This window comes from Sander vitreus, chromosome 15 (assembly GCF_031162955.1).
Source record: "Sander vitreus isolate 19-12246 chromosome 15, sanVit1, whole genome shotgun sequence".
NCBI lineage: Eukaryota > Metazoa > Chordata > Actinopteri > Perciformes > Percidae > Sander > Sander vitreus.
Window position 1 is genome coordinate 12,271,819 of NC_135869.1, and position 25,934 is coordinate 12,297,752.

General features: G+C 40.1%; 2 protein-coding genes across 3 annotated transcripts in view; both read right to left on the reverse strand.

The window, feature by feature from the left end:
- Positions 1-349: 349 nt before the first annotated feature.
- arl5c (ADP-ribosylation factor-like 5C) lies at positions 350-4,499 on the reverse strand. Its single transcript, XM_078270064.1, has 6 exons — positions 4,255-4,499; positions 3,659-3,719; positions 3,415-3,562; positions 2,854-2,937; positions 1,680-1,831; positions 350-1,539 (listed from the first exon to the last, which is right to left on the reverse strand). Exons 1-6 carry the CDS (start codon positions 4,298-4,300, stop codon positions 1,491-1,493), a joined length of 540 nt encoding a protein of 179 aa, XP_078126190.1. The 5' UTR covers positions 4,301-4,499; the 3' UTR covers positions 350-1,490.
- Positions 4,500-7,199: 2,700 nt separating this feature from the next.
- cacnb1 (calcium channel, voltage-dependent, beta 1 subunit) overlaps positions 7,200-25,934 on the reverse strand; it is a 35,071-nt gene continuing 16,336 nt past the window's right edge. The window contains exons 3-14 of one of the 2 annotated variants that reach the window (XM_078269722.1): positions 22,954-23,073; positions 22,645-22,767; positions 21,903-22,039; positions 20,658-20,725; positions 18,523-18,551; positions 14,941-15,021; positions 14,793-14,851; positions 14,571-14,680; positions 11,133-11,284; positions 10,837-10,932; positions 10,531-10,716; positions 7,200-9,118 (exon numbers count right to left, since the gene is read on the reverse strand). In XM_078269722.1, the coding sequence (XP_078125848.1) occupies positions 8,564-9,118; positions 10,531-10,716; positions 10,837-10,932; positions 11,133-11,284; positions 14,571-14,680; positions 14,793-14,851; positions 14,941-15,021; positions 18,523-18,551; positions 20,658-20,725; positions 21,903-22,039; positions 22,645-22,767; positions 22,954-23,073 (1,716 nt within the window). In that variant the 3' untranslated portion in view covers positions 7,200-8,563. Of the gene's footprint in view, positions 9,119-10,524; positions 10,717-10,836; positions 10,933-11,132; positions 11,285-14,570; positions 14,681-14,792; positions 14,852-14,940; positions 15,022-18,522; positions 18,552-20,657; positions 20,726-21,902; positions 22,040-22,644; positions 22,768-22,953; positions 23,074-25,934 lie in introns of both variants that reach the window. The other variant, XM_078269721.1, reaches the window with a different exon arrangement.

Consider the following 25,934-nt stretch of genomic DNA (forward strand, 5'->3'; position numbering starts at 1 on the left):
TGAAATCTACCTTCATGAGAAGGAAGTAGACGTTTTCATAGCCATATAAAACCACTTTAATTGCTGCTGAGTTTTTTTACTGGATTTAGGCTCCATCAATCGATCGTATGACAAACAGGCAGAGAATTACTACAACATGCTACGGTATCTATAGCATATCAATTAAATGTAGGCCTATATGATTTCTACTGCCAATACCAGCTGCTGTGAATAACAGTTTTGGCACAATGCTCACATATTTTTGTCATTACTGTTTACTGCAGGTATAATCCACCCTTCAGTGGCACACTGTGTATCACTTATTGAACCGAAGAATATCACAGCTGCAGGATAAGAAAAACACTCACTGTATGTTTGCAATAATAATGTTTATTTAAAAAATACACAATACAATATATACATTTGAAATATGACTCATAGTCCTTAGCAGCTAGCTTGTTTTCCTATTCAGGAAACTGCTGAATTATACAGTAAATATAGTTCAAGAGCTTTGTTTTTCTAAAATAAATTACAAAACATGTTCAGGTCTAACATAGAAGTCCTGCTGTTCAATGGCATAAAATATAATTTAATACATGTGGTGCAGACTTGTATACCAACATTGCAGTTTCTGAGGCCACAAGAGCTACAGTATGTTCTCTATAGGTTCTTCTCTGTTATTGTGTAAAAGTATTTCATGATAGAAGCTTAATAATAGTCAGCTAATAAACTGACTTGGTAATTGGAAAGCTGTTTTGTAACTAGTGAGGTAGGCTACAAAATCGGTTGTCAAAATGAGATTATGATGGTCACGTTTAAAGCTATTTATATGTGAAGGCACAAGGGAACCGAAAGGGCACCAGATTAACCTAATAAAATTTGAATATGAGAAAAACAACACTTAACACACAACATAGATTATGCTTTAGTGTTATTAGTTATCATCTGTGATCTATCTGCCTTAAATGTATGTTTTAACATTTTTAACGTGTTCAGTTGTAGTAGTTACCTTAGTTACTACTTTACTTTACTGTGTAATAAAGTAACCTGTTGTCCCTTGTTAAGCCCAGTGAAATGAAAGAATCAATTGAGATTAAGGAAGTAGTAGTAGTGGGATGTGATATTTCTGGTCAGGGAGGATGTCTAACATAAAGATGGTGCACCTCTCTGCATGGATCACTCAAGGAAATGCACAAAAACACTCCTTAACTGTGTACTTTTTCATAACCACAAGAGAGAGAGAGAAACTGAAAAAAAAACGGTCCAAGGACCGAGTGGTCCTTGGACAGTGCAAAATTCAACAATTTACTGATATCTGGTTTACAATAACCGACTCTAAGATTACCCAGGTTTCTCTCTTGTTCGTGTGTGGCGAGGCAGGCTCTATCACAGATGTCATGTTCACAGGATTTTGCCCCAAAAGTTACCACTGTTTATTCCTGACATGTGGAATCTGCAGTGCCTTTCGAGGTTGGCTCAGTTTGAGGAAGTTTGATCCACTGGAGTGTGTTCTAGTTTGCAATAACCCGTGACTTCATCCAGTCCAGACTGGCAGGTAGACTGGGAGAGAGCAAAAAGAAAAAGGTTATTCAAGCAGAATTTGATGTTTGTAAAAAAAAAGAAAAAAAAAAATTCTGTTGACTCATACACAATAATAACGGCAGACAGAATGAGTGAGTGTGAGGTATGATAAGACTCACCCCTCTCCTGTCAGGGCACAGCAGGCTTGAACATGCCATGAGTGTGATGAGATTGAGTCGAGTGTGAGGCACTGGGAGATCTCTGCCGCTGTCATCGAGCCTTTCACGTCCTGTTTGTTAGCCAAAATAAGAACGGCTGCATTCTGTAGGTCCTAAAAAAGAGCAAAGATGGGTTACCGATGCTGCTTTCAGTAGCGATTTATATTTAAAGAGCTGAAACGTTTCCATTGGAAACCCTGAAAATATCCCTGTGTCAACTTTTGAAAACAAAGAACAGCAACTTCAACGGAATATTTAGACACATGCCAACACGCTGACTCACAGAGTCCGAGCTTAAACTTCCTCATCATGATGTCTCATGGGTTTGTAACCTATGGCGCAATTAGTCACTCTGAAAGCAGGAGTGCATCAGACACAAAGACGTGAATAGCTGACTTGGGCAGTTTCACTGAATAACAAAAGGGTTTTGTTGTTGATGAAAACCAACCCTGCTGCAGTGGTGGAAAGTAACCAAGTACATGTACTCAAGTACTCTACTTAAGTACAATTTTGAGGTGCTTGTACTTTTTCTGAGTATTTTAATTTTCTTATATGTATAATTCTACTCCACTACAATTCAGAGGCAAATATTGTGGTTTTACTCCACTACATTTATTTGATAACTTTAGTTACTTTGTGGATAGAGATTAATAATACAAAATAAAATCAACAAATACATTATGATGTATTATAGGTTAAGATAACATACCATTTTATTGATCGCCAGGGGGAAATTCACAAGCTACCCAGCAGTATATAAAGTCAATAAAATGACCCCACCTTTACCAGGTTTACCAGGCATTAAGGTGATGAACACATTAATGCATCAATAATTATCGTCCAGTAACATACATTATTCTGTAATGTGCCATTCTGCATAATGAGTACTATTACTTTTGGTACTTTAACTATAACTTGATGCTAAGACGTTTGTACTTTAACTTAAGTGACATTTTGAATGCAGGACTTTTACTTGTAATAGAAGTTGTATTGCTACTTTTACTTCAGTAAAAGATCGGAGTACTTCTACTGTAATATGATCGAATGAAACGAGTGATCTGTGGTAAAACATCTGGTTCGTCATGATTATGACTCTTCAACTAACACACATCTGTCAACACAGCTGGATGTGTACCTCATGTGCGAGCATTCGGTGCAGTTCGTCTTTAGTGAGATTGAGACGTTCACGGTCGGTGCTGTCCACAACCAAAATGACAATCTGAAAGAGCCACAACACATAATTGAATCAGTTATTAGCAACACAATCAATCAACCAATATTTCACATTATCAGAGCACGTTATCACGTGTAATGATAGCAGGGGCACAAGATGCCTGCTACAGACATATGTAATCTATTATAAATGATTATGTAACGGTAGTCTTGCACTGCCAGACCTATCTCCACAGCGCAGTGGTGATAAGTAACTTCATCAATATAGCAGATTATGGTAATAAGAAACCATTATGAGTGCATCATGTGCAATACCTCAGTCAGCACAGAATGCTTTCTGTTTCTGTCTTTACTCTTGAATATCTAATTTCAAAACTGCCAATGTTTTCTGGTGTTTTCTGGGAACAAAAGACCAAGAAACTTTAGCTAAATAAAAACTTTAGTCTTTATTTCTATGAAATGTTTTGGTATCCAATGTCTTGTGCTGCACAATGCAGTTCAGCTGACAGTAAGGAATCCGTACCTCTGTGTTGCCATAGTATGAGTACCAGCTGGCTCGAAGGCTCTCCTGTCCTCCGATATCCCAAACCATGAAGTTTGTTTTACCTACGGTGATCTCCTCAACGTTGCTGCCAATGGTTGGGGATGTGTGGACGGCTTCCTTCGTCAGACTGTATGTGGGGGGGGGGGGAGGAGATACAGATATCAAGCAGATTTTATAGTTATATGACACTATTTTAGTCTCAGAAAGTGGCCAAATTACTTACAACTGATAGAGGATGGTTGTCTTTCCAGCATTGTCCAAACCAACAATGATGACTTTGTGCTCTTTAGGAAAGCAAAAAAAGAAAAAGAAAAGAATAAGTAACATGTTACCATAACAGTGCAAAGTAGATGTGTTGTTGTCTCATTTGAACACAGTCTAAGCTCGAATTGCATAACATATTTCAGTACATCACAAGACAAATACACACTATAAGTACACAGATAAGATAAAGGACAGGTACAGGACTGTGATGTACTGAGCTGAATAACAGTGAAGTTGTTACATCACTGCATAGCAATAATACCTGGTCCCGTATACTGTACATCAAATGTTCAGTGTTACTTTTACTGTAAGTCAGTAAGAATTAAAGAAAATGTACAGTATATGTAAAGTGATAAAAGGGAATATTGGTTAGATATATTTGTGATACATGAAAGCAATTATTATTTAAATTTCATTTATTCTATTTACAACAGGCTAACACTTAAGAATAGTTATACCGAGACTCAAAATGTTTGAATAGCAACTTACAAACAACGTAAATTATATTAAAAAAAAATTGACACCAGAAACTGTGTGAAATAAACGTAATCTTACCTCTGTCACCGAACACAGCCATCATCTTGGTCAGAAGAAACCCCATGTCCAACAAGTGTTTGTATGAGAGGTAGCCTATAAGTGATAAATACAAAAGAACGCTCCTGTTCCTGGAGACAAACTTCAGTATCGGTTAACAGCTGCCTGGCAGACAAACTCGGATTCCTTCATCTAATATCGCTTTCTACTTTTGCATAACGTTAGTGGGTGGCGCTTCTAACCTCAGAAACGGTTATGTGTATCTTTCAGTCAAATGTAAGTCACGGACAAAGGGCATAGTAACGGTGAGTTCAGGTGCTGTGGGAAATGTCTGAATTACGCACGTGAGGGATCTCTCAGGCTAGGTAAACACGGCACGTTGATTAGGTCATCTATAAAGCGTATGCAGTCTCTATACAACAGTCCTGCAACAAATCCTGAAGGTTATAATCTTCAGGTAAAATGTAAAGGTAGTATTTACCACAACTTAGGCCTAGGCTATAAGTAATAATATTTCATATGACATTTATGAATCAATCAATCATATATAGATAGATAGTTAGATAGATAGGTAGATAGATAGATATTTTATTCATCCCGAAGGAAATTTTAGGATCCAGTAGCTTAGACAACCTTAACACAACAAACACATATACACACATATATCACACATACATAAGAATACAAATTAAAAATAAAAATAAAAATCATGCACAGAAATGCAATGACCATGATAAGGTGCTATGGTAGACTGTGTGCAAAAGTGAACAGTGCAGGGATTGAACAGTGCAGTGAGTATTATTAAATATTAACTATGACTATGAAATATTAACATAATAACATTTTAACTGACTGATTGAATAAGAATAAGAACAATCTATAACAGGGAATATGGTAAAAGTGATACAGATTTGTTTAGGAAGAACACGCTTTGCTTAAATGCATGAAATCCAAATGTAGACTTGAAACTATCTCTTTTAAATGTATTGACTGCTAAAAGTTTACTTAAATTAGTAAAATGGCCACATTTGATCAGTTAACAAATACATTTTTTTTTAATTACAGCATTAATGGCTCATCTTTTAAGTGTAACTACTGAACATTTGTTTTTAACATTTGCATATAACATTTAACATTATCCATTCTGTAAATGTCCAGTTCCCCTCTGTTTCTATCTATCAGGTTCGTGCTACCGGTTTACCAAAACGAAAGAAAATGAATCAAAAATCCAAATCCTACTTGAGCCCTTGTAACTCAGAAGTCGGAGTTTATCTAGGAGCACTTAAAGGCGACATCCAACACCGACGACAGGAGCGGACTGATGACGCAACTAATTACACACACGTCAAGTCCATATTTGGAGAGGGAGGTAATGCTGTGTTCCTTCCTCTCTTTGTATCACAGGGACTTATGAAGCAACAGAAAGCAAAACTGAGTATAAAAAGGAATCTCCTGGGATTTCCAACAGTCTGTCCAGGTATTTTCCAAGTAGGCTACCACTGCACTCAAAATATACTAATAATATTAATGATATGAATAATCTTTCCAGGTTAGGTTCCTTTTCCCAGCCACACAGTTCTAGCTATCTACCATCTACCCCAAAATATAACGTGTTTGTGTTATTGTCAGTTCAGTTTTACTTTAAATATCCAAAACTTTCCAAAAACGAATGTGTTCTACCACAAAACAATACGAAAAAGAGCAATAAAGAAGTTCAAAACATCTTCTTAACCAAATTTGTTATCTAAGCTTTCTGTGACGAGGATCTTCATTAGAGCATCTTTTTCATGACTTTAAATACCTTAAATTTAACTCTTTTTCAAAGTTTCACTATCATGTTTATGCCCTGTAGTAGGCTACTCCATAAGTTAACTTACAACTAACAGATCAACATGTTGTTAAGGGAAATGTATTTGTTTAAGTGCAGTGGTGAAAAGTACTGTATTTCCATTTGATACTGCTTTACACTTCTACCTCACCTCATTTCAGAGGGAATATTGCTCCTATTACACCACTACATACATTAAACACTATTGTACATATTTAGGATTTTATTTATAAAATATATAATCAGTCTCTAAATGATGATTCAATTATGATTTGTTTATGGACTAAATTGGCTCACGTTTAGGTTTCAGACGGAAACCACGTCCTTATTTGTCATTTCTTCCACTGCAGATGATGAGATGACAAAAACACTGAATACGAGAGATAAAAACCACATCCTGGACACAGCTGCACTTTATCTTCAGTCTTTTTCTTATTATGTTTCCTCCATAACCAGAAGACTAGAGAGGAGTGTTTAGGAGTTAACAGTTCCCGTGAACACAGACAAGGAAACAAAGTGACTGACCTAGAACATTTTCTTTTCCTGTACTTCTGTGTATGTGTATTTAAATGCAAGCCAACAATGTGGCCTTTGTTTAGATTTGATATGCTTACAGGCTTACACAGGTTCTACAGACAGGGTGATATTATAAACAGCATGATCATGTGATCATCTTTTGTTGTGATGAAGTGAATGAAATAATAATGAAGATGTAGTTTGGCTTCAAGAAGGGAAAAGAAAAGCAACAGCTTTGATAAATATCAAAATGTACACATACACACACACACATTTTGCATCTTCGCATTTGGATTTTCACATCTCACCGTATGAATTAAGTGACACAATGGCGTTTTCTGATTCAATTTTTAATTAAAATACGAATTTATCCACAGATTAAAAATGAAAGGCAGAAAAAGCAAAATGTAGCTACAATCAGGCACCAATGATACATGTTATTTCATATTTTTAACAATTGCGATAACGCAACAATAACATTATTTACTGATCATTATTTAATATGTATTTATTCAACTGAAGACGGGTGGGCCTAAGCAGCCCACCAAAGACATTCATGAATTCTCCATTATAGATAACTGAGTAAAGACCAAAGCTGATCCTAGCACTCCCCCCCCCCCCTCCCCCCGCCCCCACCCCACTTGATACTCCTCTCACTACCTCACAAGAACTGAAGATTTAAAATAAAAAAGTTGCAAATGTCCACAGGAAAAAACAACACTAATTCAGTCAGAAATCAAGAGTAAGAAGAGAGTGGTGTTTAATATCAGAAAAGCTAGCTGTTTGGGTGGAAGTTGGGAGTGATTAACCACACACACACACAAGTACTTTTTTTTATATAACCATTAACCCTGAAAAACAGACGACGAAGCTGGTGCAAAGAAAAAACTACATGAGCGACATGCTGGAGCGACAGCATGGGCTACGGTGCAGAGTAGCCATTATGCACGAAGAGACACAGATATGGTATGAAAGAGTTATGAACGAGTGTAACAAGAGTTAAGACATCCCACCGTGGCAGTGGTGGACATGGCTTGGCGAGACATTCCGGCACTTGTGATTGGAGTTTTTTTTAAATAAGGGTGTATTTAGGGTGTGAGTGACTAAGGCAGGACACATCATTCACACAACTACAACTGCAGTGTTGCTTTGAATCTGCACCACATTAGCAAAACCAGAGAACAAATGAATACCGGAGGCGCCCTCAGCACCCAGAGGAAAACAGAAACAGGAGGACTGGGTCAGACGTGTACAGTTGGGTACAGTGGCTGAACCAGGTCAGGGAAGAACCAAACATCTTTGGAGTGTACTCTTTGTTGTTATCAAGCTGACATGAGTGTAGCAACATCGATAAACTGTTGTGTTAAAATATGGCAACTTCTCCACCAGCTTTTTTTTAAGGTCTTGGTGATAAGAACGTGGAGGTGAGAGACTCATAACTTCTGGATCTCAGTATGGGAGAAATCCTGATATCCAAAAGCACTGAGTGAGATTAAGGTAAAGGGAAACCCTGACACTGTACATGGGGACGGTGACAATAGACCCTGTTTAAGACTGCAGAGGACAGACAGGACAGACTACAGCTCTAGCCTTCACATTCTACAACTGAAGGAGAGATTGAGTCTTACAGATCACAATCAGAGATTCACAATTGTAAATATTACTGTCCTCGTGCCGTCAGTATAGAAATCCATGATATTCATGCAGTATTAACAAAGGAAACAAAAAACAGACCAATAGTATTTTTTCTAAACATAAATAAATTGAATTGCAAGAAGTTGATGAGAATGGCATCTGGCAGTTGACGTTTTTCTTTACATTGTACTGGGATGTAAACAGATTCAGTAGTTAGCCTGACTGGCATGGCCCCAAACCCACACTTTCAGTTCCTTCTGAACCCAAATACTGAACCCTCCCTCCCTCCCTCCCTCCCCTCATCTCTCAGTCTGTCCAGTAGCTTCCTTGCGTCTGTGGTATGATGCGTGTTCAGCGGATGTAGACGTCCCTCCCCCAGTCGTCCTGGTTCTTGTTGTGGCTCATGTTGGCCCCGGTGTCCACAGGCTCCTGGCAGTAACGCTCCCTCAGCTTGGCACGTCCATGCGGCTGTGTCTGGCTCGGCATCGGAGGGTGGTTCAGGTTTTCCTGGTCTGGCTCGGCGCCTTCGTCTTCCCAGGATGCCTGTCTGCCGTGATGCTGCGCCAGGTGGAGGCGGCTGCCCCCACCCCCTCGGTACGGCTCGGGCTCTTCATAGGGGTCAGTCTCAATGTCCATGCAGGAGTCGCCGGCCTCAGTGTAGGCGGAGTCCCGGCTGCCCTGGGTCTCAGAGTCGAAGGTGTCTTGCCGTGACAGCCCCCGGCCGCTCCCTCCCCGTAGCTGGCCACGAGAAGAGCGCAGGTATGCTTGCTGCTGCTGCTGCTGCTGCTGCTGCGGCGGCTGAGGTTTTCCTCCCAGGTCTGTCTGATAGTCGTGCAGGGTTCCGCTCCCGCCGCACTCTGTCAGAGGCCCTTCCCGCTTCTGCTCACCATGTGCCAGGTACGGCCCCTGCAGCCAGCCACAGCCATGCCACACAGCAACCATGCAGAGACACAAACAGCAGAGCAAAATCAAACTGTCAGTGGTTAGTTAGCGGGGTTAGCATGAGGCAGGTCATACAACACAGAACCACAATATCATAGACTGGGCTGTCCCAGCTGACAGACCTGTGGTCTTCAAAGCATTAGTGTTCATGACTGACAATCTATTTATAACACACATTCCAAGTTTTGTGCACACACACACATGCTAATTTACACTCAACACAAGACAAATACAGTAATTACTCAATAAGTCAAACAGATTAGTTCTACTAATTGATCATTTTTAAATGATGATACCTTTCTGCAAACACAAACACACACAAGCAGTTATTCAACAAGCAGACAGAATATCTAACAACAATGCCACCTTTTGGCGGATTGACCTCATGGCAGAGAAAAGCAGAAATCTCAATACGACTAATGAAAGATTACAGAATTAACTAAACTCTGCAGCACAGGTTATACTAAAACCATTTCAAATAAATAAAGAAATACCGACAGATTTGAAGTGCAATTGGATTATTTTAGTTGCCGCCTCTATAATGACAGCCTCAATAAAAATGGTAGGAGATATGAAACTTGTTTCCTGCCATGTGGTGCAATACTGTTCCTCAGGTGACATGAATATCTTTAACAGTGTGCAACTCATCATAATTGATGTGCAGCCAGTAGTAACTAAGGAATAGAGACACAGCGGATTAGTACTCTGCTGTTAAAATGATTAAACTGAACAGAGTGTTAGCAACAGCCTCCACCAAACTAAGCATTTCTGTTTGAAGAGGCAGACACGACTTGCTGTTTTCAGGGGCGGTACCATGGCAACACGGAGGAGGACTGCTAACTAGATTCAGACTCCAAGAGAAGAAAAAGTGCCAGGGAAAGGAGGCCACAGAGCTAAAGAGGGCAGGGTGGGGGGCAGCAGATATCATTTTACTCTTGATTACAGCGAAATGGAGGGGGCCCCAACAGCAGAGGTGCCTTACGGGTTACTGGTTAAGTCCAGTGTGGTTTAAATTGAGCTGCTCTCACAGTGAGCAGGGAAGTAAACGCTGACCTGCTAACATACAGACTACGTAATCTTTCTTGTGGGTGTTGTAAAAGCTAGCTGTTGTGTGTGAATTTGGGCTCATTTATGTGTCAGGTGTGTTTGTGTTTCTATATACAGCATAAACAGGATTTTAATTCACTTTTCCTTCAGGGTAAAGAGAGCAGGCTGCTGGGTTGAGGTTGAGATTGAGTTGCCGGAGTTCCTTCCCCCCCCCCCATCTCTGATGGACTTCAGAGAGCATGTTCTTCCTCTTTGCCATCATGGGTTACATCACCGTCCATGTCAGGCCACAGATCCATATTTCTGCGCAGGGAGGTGAGTACCTGTACCTGCAGGTTGGAGATGGGCTCAGGGGAGGAAGCCAGGGCTGCCGTGGCCATGGTGCGGTTGAGGAGAGGGTTGGGAGGGTTGCTGCTTGGGGGGTGTGTTGCCTTCCAGTAGGCCTCCAGGTAGTCGGCTAGGTGTTCGCAGGCGTCCTCTAGCTGGTTCTCGTCCAGGATGATGTCAAACAATTCCTGCACATAAATCAAATGAGCATTTGTTGGTTTTACAGAACCAGTAATTGATTGATTTTTTTTCAGAAGTTTTATGAAGTGTTAGTTCTTTTATTACTCAAGTCACAAAGCAGAACTCACAGGTGGGCACTGGGCCAACTTGTCTGCAGCCACCATCTGCACATTTAGGTGTTTAGCTTGGGACTTCCCCCGAGATTTGATGAGCCTCTGTAAGACCTGCAGGGAGACAACAACACTTTGTCTACTGAAACAATGTTGTAGGTTGGCAATTTAAATCCAGGGCACGACATTACAGAATAAAAGCATTGAAATGATATTGCTAAAAAGAAAATGTCAACCATATATAGTATCAAAAATGGGTTTTGATTTAATGAAAATCCTAAGGATTATAACTCTGAGGTCATCTGTTGCCATACCTTAGGTGAGGCTATTTTGATGTAGACAATGATGGGAGCCAAGGAGGTCTTAGCCAGCTGAGTGGGGTGGTTGATGGTGTCTGCATCCAGAGCGACCAGCTGGAGGGTGCGGGCCAGCTCAAAGATACGTTCAATCTCACTCTGCACCTCCGCTGAAGATAGATAAGACATGTAAATACAGCGAGACAACAAAGCGATTGTGTAAACTACCTCTCTCTTTGAGGAGATGCAGCACTGTACATCAGCCATAAGTACATAACTGACATGTTTGTACTTAATCATGCATGATTAAGATTTTAGAAAAAACAGTTCCAAGCGTATGAATTAGATTGGATCACAGTTAAAGTTCCATTTATGCAAAGCTAAATGGAGCAATGCAGCATCCTCATTCTGTTGCCACCTCCCAACATTTACAGTGTCCTTATGTGCTTCTGATCTTTTTTATCTCAAAGGAAGGAGAAGAATGAGATGCCTGCAGCACTTGTAATCACTAACAATAAGAGCACAAATTCTCACCATTTAAATAAAACAGAAAAAAATACCCTCTTAAAAGAAATTAGGTGGAACATTAGTTGTTGTTAGCGCTAATGGGCAAAGCAGTAATTATTCTATCAGGTGAACCACTCAAGTCTATGGACTGCTTGGGTGTTTTGTTTTCATTGTTCCTCAATAACAGCCTATAAGAGCTTGTTACTTAGCATTTCGAGCACAGTTCCCTTTCCGTTTTCTTATCAGCCTGTTGACGTGTAAAGAGAGATTAAAACCGTAAACCAGAATGTTCCTCGCCTGTTTGGTCAAACCTCAGCACCTCTGAGGTGTGCGTGCTGACAACCCAGCGGCAGAGAGAGAGATAACAGGGGCAAGGCAATCTGCAAAGGAACTGGGCCTGCACACATTTCAGCAGCCTCCAGAGGGCTGAAGGATAGAGAATTAAAGCTGGAGGCAAACAACAGGACCTCCGCAGAGTGATAAGAAAACTTTAACTCATAGAAAGAAATCGGGTTTCTATTTAACCTCAACAAAGACTTGGACTTTTGCAAATTTGGATTTGACTGCATAGAGAAACTTGCTCCCCTGCCATGACTGGACAGAGTGCATGAAGCAAGGTCTAGCTCCTATAGAGACTATCCTTGGGTATGATTGCAAACATACAGTATATGGACAGCATTATACGTAGGTCACTAAAGGGTGAGATCATGATGGAAAGTATCGGCTTCCATCTTTGCTCATTCCCGCTCACAGTTTAGAGCAGACACCAGCTGCCCTGCTGCCCTCCCACAGATCTCTTCCTGCTTTGTAATTACTGTATTTGCTTTTAGTTCAAGACTACAGGCTGTCACACAGAAGTATGAGGAACAGAGAAACTTACAGGCAAGCAGACGGGCAGACAAACGATGTATGAGCAGATAGTGAATATGGTGAGAAGAAAAGGGGAGGGTGAAGAAGGAGAGAGGCTTCATTATTTTGGTGCAAGGAGAGCATACATACCCAGTACGTCTGAATCAATATAAAGTGGAAGAAGAAGAAGAAGATGGGAGGTGGGAGAGAAGGAAGGATTGGTGGGTGAAGGGCATGAAAGACAGGATGAAGAAAGAGGAGGCCAGATCAGACAGTCAGAGCAGGTAAAAAAGGGGAAAAACTCAACACTTTCTTTCGATGATGTACAATAGTACCTACAAGATCTCCAACATAGAACTACAGAATGTAAAATATATAATTTGCAATTCTGTATCCAAAAATCCAGACAGCCCTCAGCTTCTTCCCATTTGTAAAGCATATGTTATCACAAAGATTTTGGCTGACACAGTCCAAATTAAAAAATATCCAAGTGCTTTTCTATATTTCTTTCATTGTCTTAAAGGACCAGTGTGTAGGATTTGGTGGCATCTAGCTGTGAGGTTGCAGATCGCAGCCTAACTGAATACCCCTTCCCTCACCCCTCCCTTTTAAAAAGCGCGTAGTAGAACCTACAGTGGCCTTCAGGTAGGGCTGTGTATCGGTACTCAATACCTTTAAGCTAATGACCGACATAGCCTAGTATCGAGTAGTATCAAAACTTCTCCAGTCAAATGATACCTGCATTCTATCCTTTTTGTACCTAGATCTGGAAAATAAACACTATTTGTAAGGTTTTGCTCTCAGCCAATCACGCCAGCGTTCTTTGATTTAATGCAACATGTGATTGGTCCACTTCCGCAACAGCTACAACCCATACAGTCTGTGGTGTGGTGAAGTCGAGTGCATTTGAACACTTATTGTACTTAATGTATTCGTGTAAAAATAATTTGAAAAGGAAGAAGTGATGGTGGCATTTTAAGCAACTGAATGCTTCCATTCACATAATGGGATTTAAATATCGGGGGGAAAAAATGTATCAAATGAAGTACTCTATTGGTATCGGTATCACTTTAACGGTACTGGTATCATCATTTTTTTAAGTGATACCCAACCCTACCTTCGGGTAATGTAAAAACGTGCAAAGCCCTCTCTAGGGCCAGTGATGTCCGTTCTGGGCTACCGTAGAAACATGGTGGAGCAACATGGTGGAAGAGGACCTGCTCCCTATGTAGATATGAAGGGCTCATTCTAAGCAAAGTCTACGATTCTTAGTTTCAGGTGATTATGCACTAATGAAAACATAATTATGAATATTATATTCCATTTCTGCCAATAGCTCCCCCAAAATCCTACACACTGGTCCTTTAACACCTGTACATCACAAAAACACCATTTTACGTTTTTTAATGTGTACAAATGTTTTTGTATGTATGTGGAATTGCAAACATGTTTAATTTAGAGAATTTTGGTTTGCAAACCAAACAGCAGCTAAAAGTACATAAAAAAATAGATCTGATAATATTCTATATTTTCCTTATTGTCAACAAATCCATAAAAAAACCCAAACCAACGATGAATTTATTCTAATAAAATGAATAGTCTCTGTAGCCAAAGGCTGAGATATATCTTATTCTGTGAGCTACATTGTTGTCCAAAAACTATTAAAAACACATCAATGAGCAACACTGTTACACACTGAGGGACAGCCACTGTAGTTTCTTTTGACTCAATCCAACATACAACATCCTGTTGTTGTGAATACTAACTAGAGCTCTACTGTTTGAGTAACATGTGCTAAAAACTACAATGCCTATCTATCTATCCATCCATCTATTTATCTATCTAATAAGAAAGAAATACACTTAAAGTAATAAAGATATGAAACACACATAGCAAAACATATTTAAATGGATGTTTAGCAACATGACATGATGAAATGTTTTCCATTAGCTTGCGCTCCACAGCAGTATTGTTTTAATTCTGTACCATCTGACAAATAACAAAATAAGAGTCTCATTATTGTCTTACAACTGTAGAGTTAACAGCAGTTTTCTTTGGTTGTGGTTTGTGCATATATGAAGTGGCTGTATGTTGTCTTACCCAAACTGGAGCGAGTACTGGAGCGCTCAATGATGGTGTGTTTGCTAGGGTTGTTGAGGACTGAACGTTTGGCCAGGGAGATGTCCGCTGTCACTCGTGTGATGGATATCCTGAAACGGATATCCAGTACACCAATCGTTACCAGGGTTAGTAAACAATAACCAGTTAAAGCAGAGACTACAGTACATGATGGCTATGCATAGCAGATGATCTCACTCTTACCTGCCCTCAAACTTGTGTTTAAGAAAGTCAAAGAGTGCTTTCTGCATCATGTCTGTCACCTACAGATGAAACATCAGGTGTTAAGACAACAAACTATGGAAGTGGAAGATGTAAAACAAGCACATGTTGCTAATTTTTTCCTCCTTACCTCATATCCTTTGAGTGACGGCCCGACTAGGATGATGGGTCTCATGGAGGGAACCACGTCATAGGGGGGGACATGCTCCATCTGAGCCAGGAAAAGAAAGCACAAACACTGGGGTAAGTAAGGTTGTCATGTTGCTTCTGAACGTACACTCAAAACAGTTCCACAAAGCTCACACAGAAGTAAAGTCTTGCATAAATTAACATTAACTCAACACAAAAGCCCTCTCTTCCACTCTGTTAGCGGTCAAACCGAAGGATGGTAAGTTTCAGATGCTGGAGTCCATTCGTTTTATTGACTGCCTATGAATGTTCGGAGGCAGGGCTACATTTCTCACTGGAAACACTTGCTTCTATTTCTTAGTGTGCAGTCTCACATAATTAAAGTGTCCATAATTAAACCAGATGGTAGAGTGTCAGGAGAGCTCTTGTGACTAAGCTGCTGCTCTAACATAAGCGTCATACTTCACACTTTTTTCCTTATGTTATGCATCAGCGTCATGTTTTTTTTGTTATTTTAAGATTACATTTGTGCTTCAATTTTTTGTTATTTTAAGACATTCATTAATTCCAACTGTATCCATTTATGCTGGAAATTTACAATAAATACACAAATCTCTGTCACACCTTTATCCATTTACACTAATAAACATGAAAAAAAGGGTTTTGTCTCTATGTTTCCGTGATTTGTTTTCTTTATTCTATTTCCAGCCATATTCAATAATTTAAATAAACAGTGTTTTTTTAAAGTAAAAAAAAAATAAAATAAAAATAAAAACTGAATATATAGAGCCCTGTACATACTGCAGTCTATGGCTTTCTTTAAGCCATTTACACAAAAAATGAAGACGTATATAGTACACCCACACACAAACACGATCCATATTGCAATGCATGAGCTTGAGGCTTATTTGTACTGCATGAATCATAAAAGGAATGATTCATCTATAAGGACTTCAAAAGCATTTGTCCTCTTTTGTTCATTAGAATTGTTATGAGCATGGTGTGAAAACCGTCACACGTCCTATATACTTTGTGAACACTGAAATTGGATGTATTTTTTTAGGGCTGTCAAACGATTACATTTTCTTAATCGCGATTAATCGTTGAATTTCCATAGTTAATCGCGATTAATCGCATGTTTTATCACATGATTAAAATTCTATTATTTTGCATTTCAGAACTGTTTTTAAGTACATTAACAATGGAAAGCAAATTTTACCAGTGTATCTTGATTGGGAATCAAATGAATGCAAAGAAAGTTACTTTATGAACTTGATTTTAAGATTTGTATTTGTTTATTATATATTTAATCTAGTCACACATTTGAATCTAGAGTCAATATTAGGGTTGGGTATTGTTTGGTTTGGATACCGGTGCTAAAGCGGTACTTTTAAAACGGTACCGGTGCCTTAACGGTGCCTGAACCGATACTTTTTAAGAAAGTTAAAAAAAAGAAGGGTACTAAACGACATTAAATAACGGCTTGTTTATTGCTAAGGCCATATCGTCAAAATTAAATGTTTAATAATAATGTAATCACTATAGCAATAACTTATTTCACTAGTAAATAGCTGTTGAATGACAAAAACAACCACCAGATGGAAAAATGGAAAAATCTGTGTTTTTCTGACAACAGCAGCTGCAGATTGTTACACCCCGGTGTCGGAATCCTCTACAGTGAAATACAGACAAACTTTACACCGTTTAGCGTTAGCTGTCAGCATTTTAACCGTGTTTAATCCAGCTACTAGCTAGCGGTAGGCTAGCGTTAGCTGCTGTCGAGTATAGTCTTAACTAGCGTCACGTGCAGCGATGTTTGTGTTGCCTGTAACGTCTGTTTCAGAGCATCAGAGAGAAGTGCAGACATATCAGTGGCACCAGAATGAGGCACTGAAATCCGCGTTGCTATTCCTGCAGCAGCAGGATGTGTTACGAGGAAGTATGGCAAAATATTAGCCTGTTAGGCACAACGCAAAGCCGAGTGAAGTGAAAATAAATTAATAAATGGCGGCATGCGATTAATACGATTAAAAAAAATGAATGCATTATGCTCGGCCCTTAATCGCATTGCGATTAACGCGTTAATGCTGACAGCCCTAATTTTTTTCAGATCTATATTCCAAGCACGCCCCCCTCCTCCGTGTGTGCTGTGCAGCTCTTAAAGCAGGAGATAGTGCTGGAGTGCCCTGCTCCACTATATTACATTACATAAAGCAGAGCAACGGAAGCTCATTTCACATCATTTGTATTCACAGCAGCTAAAAATACACACTTTAAAAATTTCCAAATAGCTCTTATCTCTAAAGGGGCAGAGCTGGAGCACTGAACATAACAATGGTGCTCATTGGATTTGAATAACATGAGCACAATTTAGTGTGGTGAGTAACAGGGAGGATGGTGTACATAATATACTGTAGATCTGGACAATAGTTTATTTATTACAGTGTATTGTCACTCTGTACAATCAGATTATTCTAAAATACTACAGTAGCCATGTTTACAGCAGATGGCAGATCGGTAAGATACTTAAAAACTGACTTATTTTTTAACATTATATGATTTTCTTCCATGTAAACATTAAAAAACATTTGACTCGTGCCCGGTTAGCTCAGTTGGTAGAGCAGGCACACATATATTGAAGTTTGTTCCTTGACGTAAAAGGTCCGGGGTATGGGTCTGACCTGTGACAGTTTCCTGCATGTCTTCCCCCTCTCTCTCCCCTTTCATATCTGAGCTGTCCTATCATTAAAGGCAGAAATGCCCATAAAAATAATCTTAGTTTTTTTTTTTTTTTGACTCAATGGGTTGAACATTAGTTTTATTTTAAATGTGATTTTGGTTAAATATTGTTGATATATCAGTATCTAGATAATGCTGTGCAAATATCCAATATTACGGTCATTACAGTCATAGTGTTACAAAATGCTAATGCTGAGATTTTGTGGGTCACATTTGTCCTGTTTAAGTAAAGTAAAGTTATAAAGTTAAATGTCCTAAATTAGATTTAAAAAACTTGTTGTTAGGACTTTGTTCCAGGTAAATACCGAAAAACATTTGTCTCAGTGAGATGAACATGAGTGTAGTTGGCATGTAATTATGAAAACTTAGTAAGTCATTTTTTTAACTTAATATCTTTATATTGACATAAAGCTGTGATAGCTATTGGAGCCTTAACATGCAATTCAAATTATGCTGAAAAGCATAAAAACAGTTGATTGTGGGCTACTGCCACTCAAATTATCCGTCACAAATGCAAACGAAAGCATGTCAAGATGTATTACTGTAACACTCTGACTAACGGTCTGGGATGGATCTGAACCTGCATCTGCACACTGACAGCTACAATACAAGCTCTGGGGAAATGACAGAGGCGTCACTGTGATTTACAAATTATCCTGTGAATATACAAAACAATATTTGTTTTGCTTCAATGTGTCCTTGGAAGCATGAAATGGTGCTAGAAAAATAAAATATTCTTCAGACTGATTTCTTATAGCCACAAGAAGGAAAATGTGAGACAACAGAGGATGAGGAGTAAGAATTGAAATGTTAGAGGTTAGTCTTGAGAACAAACCACACTCACCGCCTTCTGTTTCTGTTTAGCTGGACCACCTACAGCATCATTCCACACAAAAGCCAGAAGAGACAAAAAAAAGCACAAAACACAAGAGCACATTTAGTTATTGACAGGTTGGGATTAGTGGGGAGAGGAGCTGTTAATTGATTAAGACAGAGTTTACACTGACTGCCTCCACTGTGGTTATAATAGATTCAGACTTGTGTGCAGCCATTTCAGTTCATTCCAGGCCTCTTGCCAGCTGACAAGCAAAGAAACAAACATCCAAACATATCTCAGTGTAACCGTCGTGAACAGAACCTGAGGGGCCAAACTGTTAGATTCAGGAGCTACAGTAGCAGCAGGGACAGTTCAGTTGTGAGTAGTTAGTGAGAGGGGAAGGTGAGATTAGGCCTGACCACATCTTGGAGGAGTAGGGGACAAATGCAGGAGGAGGGAGGCTGGCGAGGTAAGCGAGGGCCCCTAATGTTACCTTCTTAAAGAAGGGCAGTCGGTGGGCGTTGGCCTGAGGGGACGTTACACTGCCTGACATGCCCTTGGAGGAGCGAGGGTCACCCTGGGACTCAGGGGGCTCCTCAGCATCCAGGTCGAGGGGGTCAACGTCAAAGGCCACAGTGGACATGTCCACGTGAGCTGATGGGGGGGTGGGGAGCAGTGCAGAGAGAGGGACAAGAGGAGAACAGACAAGGAAGAAGAGAAGGAAGTGAAAAAGGAGAGAGCAAGACAAGGTAAAGCAAAAGAGGATGAGAAAAGAGAAAATAATAGAAGAGGAAAAGCAAAAGGGGGAAGAGTAAATAGAAGTAAGAATGTGAGATGTACCCAGAAAGAGGCATGAAGGAAATTGCAAGAGATTGCATAGACTGAGATCAAATAAGGGTGACATAGTATGATTTAAACTGGAAACAACATTGACAAAAGTTTAAAAAAAGAAAACACCAGATTATTATGAAACAAGTAACAGATGTAGGGCAAAATACCATGAACAGAGAGTGGGTTCAGTGTGACGAGAAAGCAACAAAACTTGAAGTGTAGATGTGTAAAGGAGGGGCTGCAGAGGAAACTGGAGCAAAGTAGTAGATAGGAAAGAGGGAATCAAGCTGAGAGGAAAGCTGGGGATTGGAATTCAGTGTGTTGGGATTATTGATGGAGGTGTGTTTGTCATGGCCGGAGGGCGGGGTCAGACAAGGCTGGCAGGTATCTTGGCAGGTGTCTTGTTTCAAAGGAGTAATTTGGGTTTTTAGGAAATACGCTTTTTTGCTTCCTAGAGTTGAGCAGATTGGTCATACTACCAATCTACCTGTCTGTTAAATATGAGGCTACAGCTGGTTAGCTTAGCTTAGCACAAAGACTGGAAACAGGGGGAAACAACTAACTTGGCTCTGTCAAACAGTAACAAAATCTGCCTACTAGCATCCCTGAAGCTCCCTAATTAACACATTATATTGCGTAAATTTAATGTGTACAAGTGTAAAAACGTGTATACACTATGGTTTTTGTACAGATTAAACAAACGAGATGTAGAGTTTTAATTAGTGAGCTTTAGAGGTTCTGATAGGTGGATTCTGTTACCTTTGAAGAGAGCCAGGTGTTTCCCCCTGTCCGTGCTAAGCTACAGGTATGAGAATGGTATCGATCATCTCTCACCAGGAGGCAAATAAGCATGTTTCCCAAAATGTCAAACTCTTGCTTTAAGTCAGATAAGCCACTTAGGATGTACTACTGTAGGTCTATTAGACAGATGTGATTTCTACAGGTACTGAGTTCAGTTCAGTCGATCTATTTGATTAACAAAAGCCCTTTTAGTCGGAGTATTTTTCCCATGTTTGCACTTCCATCTTTCCTGCTGTCTCTGCGTCGTCCTGGCGATACACACACACAAGCCAGACATACTTATCAAGTTTAATGAGTGCAGTCCATTCTCAGCTTTATTTCAGTTCCGTTCTGTGTGCTAATGACAGACCTCCTAAGACCTCTCTCACTTCACACAGCAACCCAGTGAGACGTGCCGTGATTCATCATCATGCCTGACTAACAAGCTCTCTCTCTCTCTCTCTCGTCGGGGTTGCACAAACACGCCCACACAAACAGGCACAAAGTCACTATTATTTTGCAAGTTGATAGGGAGACCCCCTTGACCTCACCTGTGCCAGGTGGTGTAGGCCTGCGGGTTCCCGTGGCAACGTCCAGACTAGAGCTTCCTCCAGATTTACTGTAATGGCGAAAACAGGCACGAATTATTGCATGGTGAAAGAAAGACAATACGGTAGCTGTACTCAACACTGAGTACATAGTGCTCATCATCTGTATTTTTTTACTACTTTTTACCAAAAAAAAATACCAGCTGCTGTTTAAACTGATTTACTTATATTTTAAGCCATAATCAAGCAATTGTTAGGTTTCCTCCTGCAAGAATAGTTTACAGTGAACAAGGTGATGTTGTGACCTTCTGGTAATAAAATCTGAAGTATTGAGGAAAAACATGAATAAGCAGTTGATTATATGCAGAATATGGCCATATTGCCATATGGTCAAAATTAAATGATTTAATAATAATGTATAACAATAACAATAATTATTTATTGTTTTATATTATTTCACTAGTAAATTGCTGTTGAACGACAAAAACAACAACCAGATAGGAAAAGGACATTTACAATAACTGCAAATGCACCACGAGGCTGTAGTTTACCAGTTTCATTGAACGCACCGTCTGTGTTGTTTCTCCGACCAGCTGCAGATTGTTACATACCGGTGTTGAATCCTCTACAGTAAAACACAGTCAAACTTTACACTGTTTAGCGTTGGCTGTCAGCATTTTAACCGTGTTTAATCCAGCTACTAGCTAGCGGCAGGCTAACGTTAGCTGCTGTCGAGTATAGTGTTAACTAGCGTCACATGCAGCGGTGTTTGTGTTTCCTGTAACGTCTGTTTCAGAGCATCAGAGAGAAGCGCAGACATATCAGTGGCACCAAATTTTTGTCTGTATGCAAACGTCAATATGGAATGGATTAATCTGCGTTAATTTTTTTTACCGCGTTATTTTTTCTCAGATTAATTAATCGAAATTAACATTATTTTGACAGCCCTAATATATATATATATATGTATATATATATATATATATATATATATATATATATATATATATATATATATATATATATATATATATATATATATATATATATATATATATATATGACAGGAACGTCATACTGTAGATGTACTGTAGAGGAATACAGTGACTCACGGCAGTGCTTTTGTCTATTTTAGGAGGTTTTACATTGCCTGGTGGGTGAAATGTGACTCAGGTCTGACCTGTTTTAAAAAGCAGGGTCGCGTTTGTAATGCTAATACTGTAGCTGCTGAGGGGTTTTCATGGTTACCTGGAGCTGAGTCGGTTTTGTCTCATCCTCTGCTCCTGCAGTAGACGGGTGTTCTCTAGTTTGACCGGGCTGGGGATGAAGCCCACCTCACAGCCCTCCTTCACCAGACGTCCGATCCACCAGTCATTGTTGTATTTCTGCATACAGACAGGCATCAGTAACCAATGATACATCAGCATGTTCTTGCTTAATCATTTCCAGTTCTTGATGGGTGCAGAGACAATTGCATTTTATATCATTAAGGGTTCAGACAATAGCTCCTAACACTATTTACATACTAAGTAAAATTATGTACTCTGAGTGACCAAAATATAATATATTGAGAAAATTAGAATAGTTTTTAAATAATTTTTATTAATTTACTTTTTCCCCTTCATTCTACCATATGTGGGTCACTCAATTCTCCTTGCACTGCAGCTCTTGTTAGTGCTAACTCCCACTCATGGCCTGGGTACGGTTTAGCCAAAAGTAGACAGTGCAGTGAGTTGTAATAAAATATGATCCCATCCTCACTGCCAACTGTTTGAATCTCCATGACCCACTGTTGGTCTTTTGTTCCATACACCATCCATGACCCGCAGTCAGTTTGATGAATTCAGGCTGAATTGGTACACATTTGTACAGTAAACTACAGAAACTTCTCTTCTGTGTGAAAAATGTACTTAAAAGAACCAACATGTGCTCCATTTTTAGGTGTGTATGTATAGCCAGGAGCCCGATGGAGTGTCTGGGAACTTTGTACCTCTTTAATGTGCAAGAAGTCTTTGGCTTCGAAGGATATGGCCATGCCCTGCACAGGAACGTCATCACTGGGGCCAGGGTTGTAACCGACATTTGTCCGCACAGCAAACGCCACCGGTTTGGTCTGGGGCAGTGATGGGAAAGACACATATTAGCATATAGACGGCGGCTCAATAAGACCACCTAACACTGAGTTCAGTGTCCCCTTGAGACTGATGAAGAGGTTTACCAGTGTCGAAACAAGATTATGCAACAATGATGACTATCAAATCAACACTGACGGATAGAGACACAACCGTTGATCTCTGACCTTAGCTTTCTCGAGTGTTGCTAGAGCCTGTCTGTCGGCCTCCTTCCTCAGGGCCTCAGGGTCCTCCTCCAGGGACACGTCTGAGTCCGACGGCCGGCTGGTGTAGGAGTCTGCCGAGCCCTGAAATGCATGACGAGTTTACATAAAGGTGAGGAGGGGAAAAGGACAACATATCCATGAATGAACCCTTGGAAGAAGGAAAAACAGGAGTAGACCAAGTGAAATTGCAGGATAAACTCAATGGTGTCTGGGTATATGTTTGAATGTCTGCTGTCAAAACCGACTTTGTTCATATTTCAGGTTTTCCCGACGTTCTCCTGTCCTTTTCCGTCTTGTCTCAAATCCACTTGTCTTAAGTGTGAAAAAGAATGGTTGTGGCTCTCCCTTTGCAATTTATTTGCAGTCAAAATGTCAAGACTGCTTTGAGAAGCGTAACCTACATAGACACAAAAGGGGGCTTGGCCTTCATATTGCATGGAAGCTGACTCTGTGTAATTTGAGGTGGAGAGGATGCATAACAGGCCGGCATATCCACTGCAGCTCCAGTGAGGCCGAGGTGTTAAGTCTTTTTGCAAAGGAACAACGGATTCAGTGTGTGGGTGTGTCAAGTAGGGACAGAAAGAGAGGTAGAGAGGAGAGAAAAATGGCCTGAGGACTGTTTATAATATTAGGAGGGATATAAATTTCTCATGAAGTGGCTACAGTTTCCAACACATCCACCACTCATGCACGGTAACTTGACTCTCTCCTGCTGACCCTCATCCATACACCCATACCACAATAAAAACCCGAGCCTCCTGTGAGCCTGCGGCACTGGCCTACTGTACTGTTCAGTGCAGTGAGGGAGGCAGCCTGAACTTCTGAAGTGTTTGAGTGTTCAACTTATATAACAATCCCACTTATTCTCTTCTTTGCTGTTTTTTTTCTCCAGCTGACAGGCTGCCTGGCGCTTTGTAGGAGGTGCTGACAAGAATGTGGACAGCTGAATGTGCCAGGCAGGAGAAGTGAGTCACTAGGTGTAGGCTTTTAAAATAGAGGTGAAAATGCGCAAAGATGACATACACCATATGTAAAGATGATGCACATGTGTAGTCAGACCACACAAAGAGTGCACCCAGTGAAGTCCAGACAAATATCACTGGACTAGGGCTGCGTATTGTTTGAAATGTTTCGGTATCTGTGCCAACATGATAGCCGAGTATCGGTGCTCATACCAAAACAATACAGTCATGGATACCTAAGCTTGGAATATAAATTAATATAAACATGTTTTAATTATTCTTCTTTTTTCATTTCGCAAAATATCCCAAACTGCTCAGTGCATCAGTGGTAAATAAAATCTGAGAATACAATCTTAAATTAGAAAAATTTCCTGATTTAGAGTAAGACAAATCTGATGAAAGTAAACATGCCTAAGAATCATAGCATGCATTTGATGCAATACTAAATCAGTGCCGTACTCTTTTAAGTAGAGATTTGATACCCAGCCCTACTCTGGACTCTTGGCTTCCTACTGCCAACTTGCAGTCATTTCAGTTGGTTTGTATGCTAATGTTTCTTATTTTAAAGATGAAAAGAAATGTGAGATGTCTCAGTGGCCTTGTGGTTACGATGTATACCATATAACGGCAACATCCCTGCTTCGATTTTGGCAGGGCCTTTGCTGCAGGTTATATCGCTCTCTCCCCCTTTTTCCTGTCTCTATTTCAGCAGCCAACTATCGTATAAAAGAAAAATGCCCAAATGATGTTCTTTAAAATAAAATAAAAAAGATGATGAAAGAAATCAATGAAAGAGTCCTTGGTGGCATTCCTCAAGAGAAACATTTCAAACTGAGTAACCCTGAAGGTCTAAATATATCCAGAGAGAAAAACTGGCCATATGTTGAAGAGTGAATCATCTGCTTGGTGTGTCAGCGTGTTTTCACATCCATTTATGTGTGATGAATGCTCCTCTACACCTTTGATTACCATCCATGCGTCGCTGTATGATTTCAATTGAAATGACAAACACAAATGTTGATTCAAGCTCAGCCACCTGTCGTATTGAAGCGCTCTGTGACTTGGCAACAGCACAATACATGTAGACAATTCCTGTTGCCAAGGTGATGGCTAGCTACTCCTCACGTCCTCAGGCATTCATAAACCATTCCCAATTCCTGTTTCATTTACTCAAACTCAAACGCTTGCGGCGGTGTTTTCGCATCCCACTCAGGTAGGATCCTGTGAGTGGCATTCAGCATCTAATGAGGACAAAAACGGCTGCCCCCACTTACCAGCTATGAGTCATCTTCTAAACCATACAAGTGCATCCCAACATGGAGCACCGACTGAGTGACACACCTTGATGGGGAACCCACAGGGATGTATTTGGAAGAAAAAAACAACTGAAATGACGTCTAAAACAACCTGGGACCAATCTGCCCACTAAGTCGGTTTTGCAGCTAAATGTAGAGTGAGAGAGACGGAGAGGGATTACTCATTGTGTATATGTGGTGTCAATGTGTGTGTGGACAAATGCTTGTCTCTGTGAGTCACTCATCCAGTTGATTTACGTCACATACAACCAGAGGGAAAAAAAGACAGTCAGGGAAAAAAGAGACGGAGAAGAACTGTGGATTGATGAGCACAGACACAAAAGTCAATATTGTATATGAAAAGAGGTGCATGTGAAAGACAAAGAGACAAAATCGTGCCTGATCAATAACCTCTCAGCACCCTTTCTCCCCTGAAACCCTTTGAGAACGTGTTGATAGACTGAGCAAGAACACATTTCCTCCACATTTTCATTTCTGACACTCTCCTTCCTTCCCTCATTGGGTTGTGTCTCTAATATAGCTGCTTGCTTCACTTCACATACAGCTCCTGTTCAAAATAGCTACAGGCCACCTGATGGCGGAGCTGCTTTCCTATTGGCAGTGACCCCAGCAGTGTCATAGTAACCATCTCTGCAGCTTATTACAGGCAGTAAATGAGAGTTGC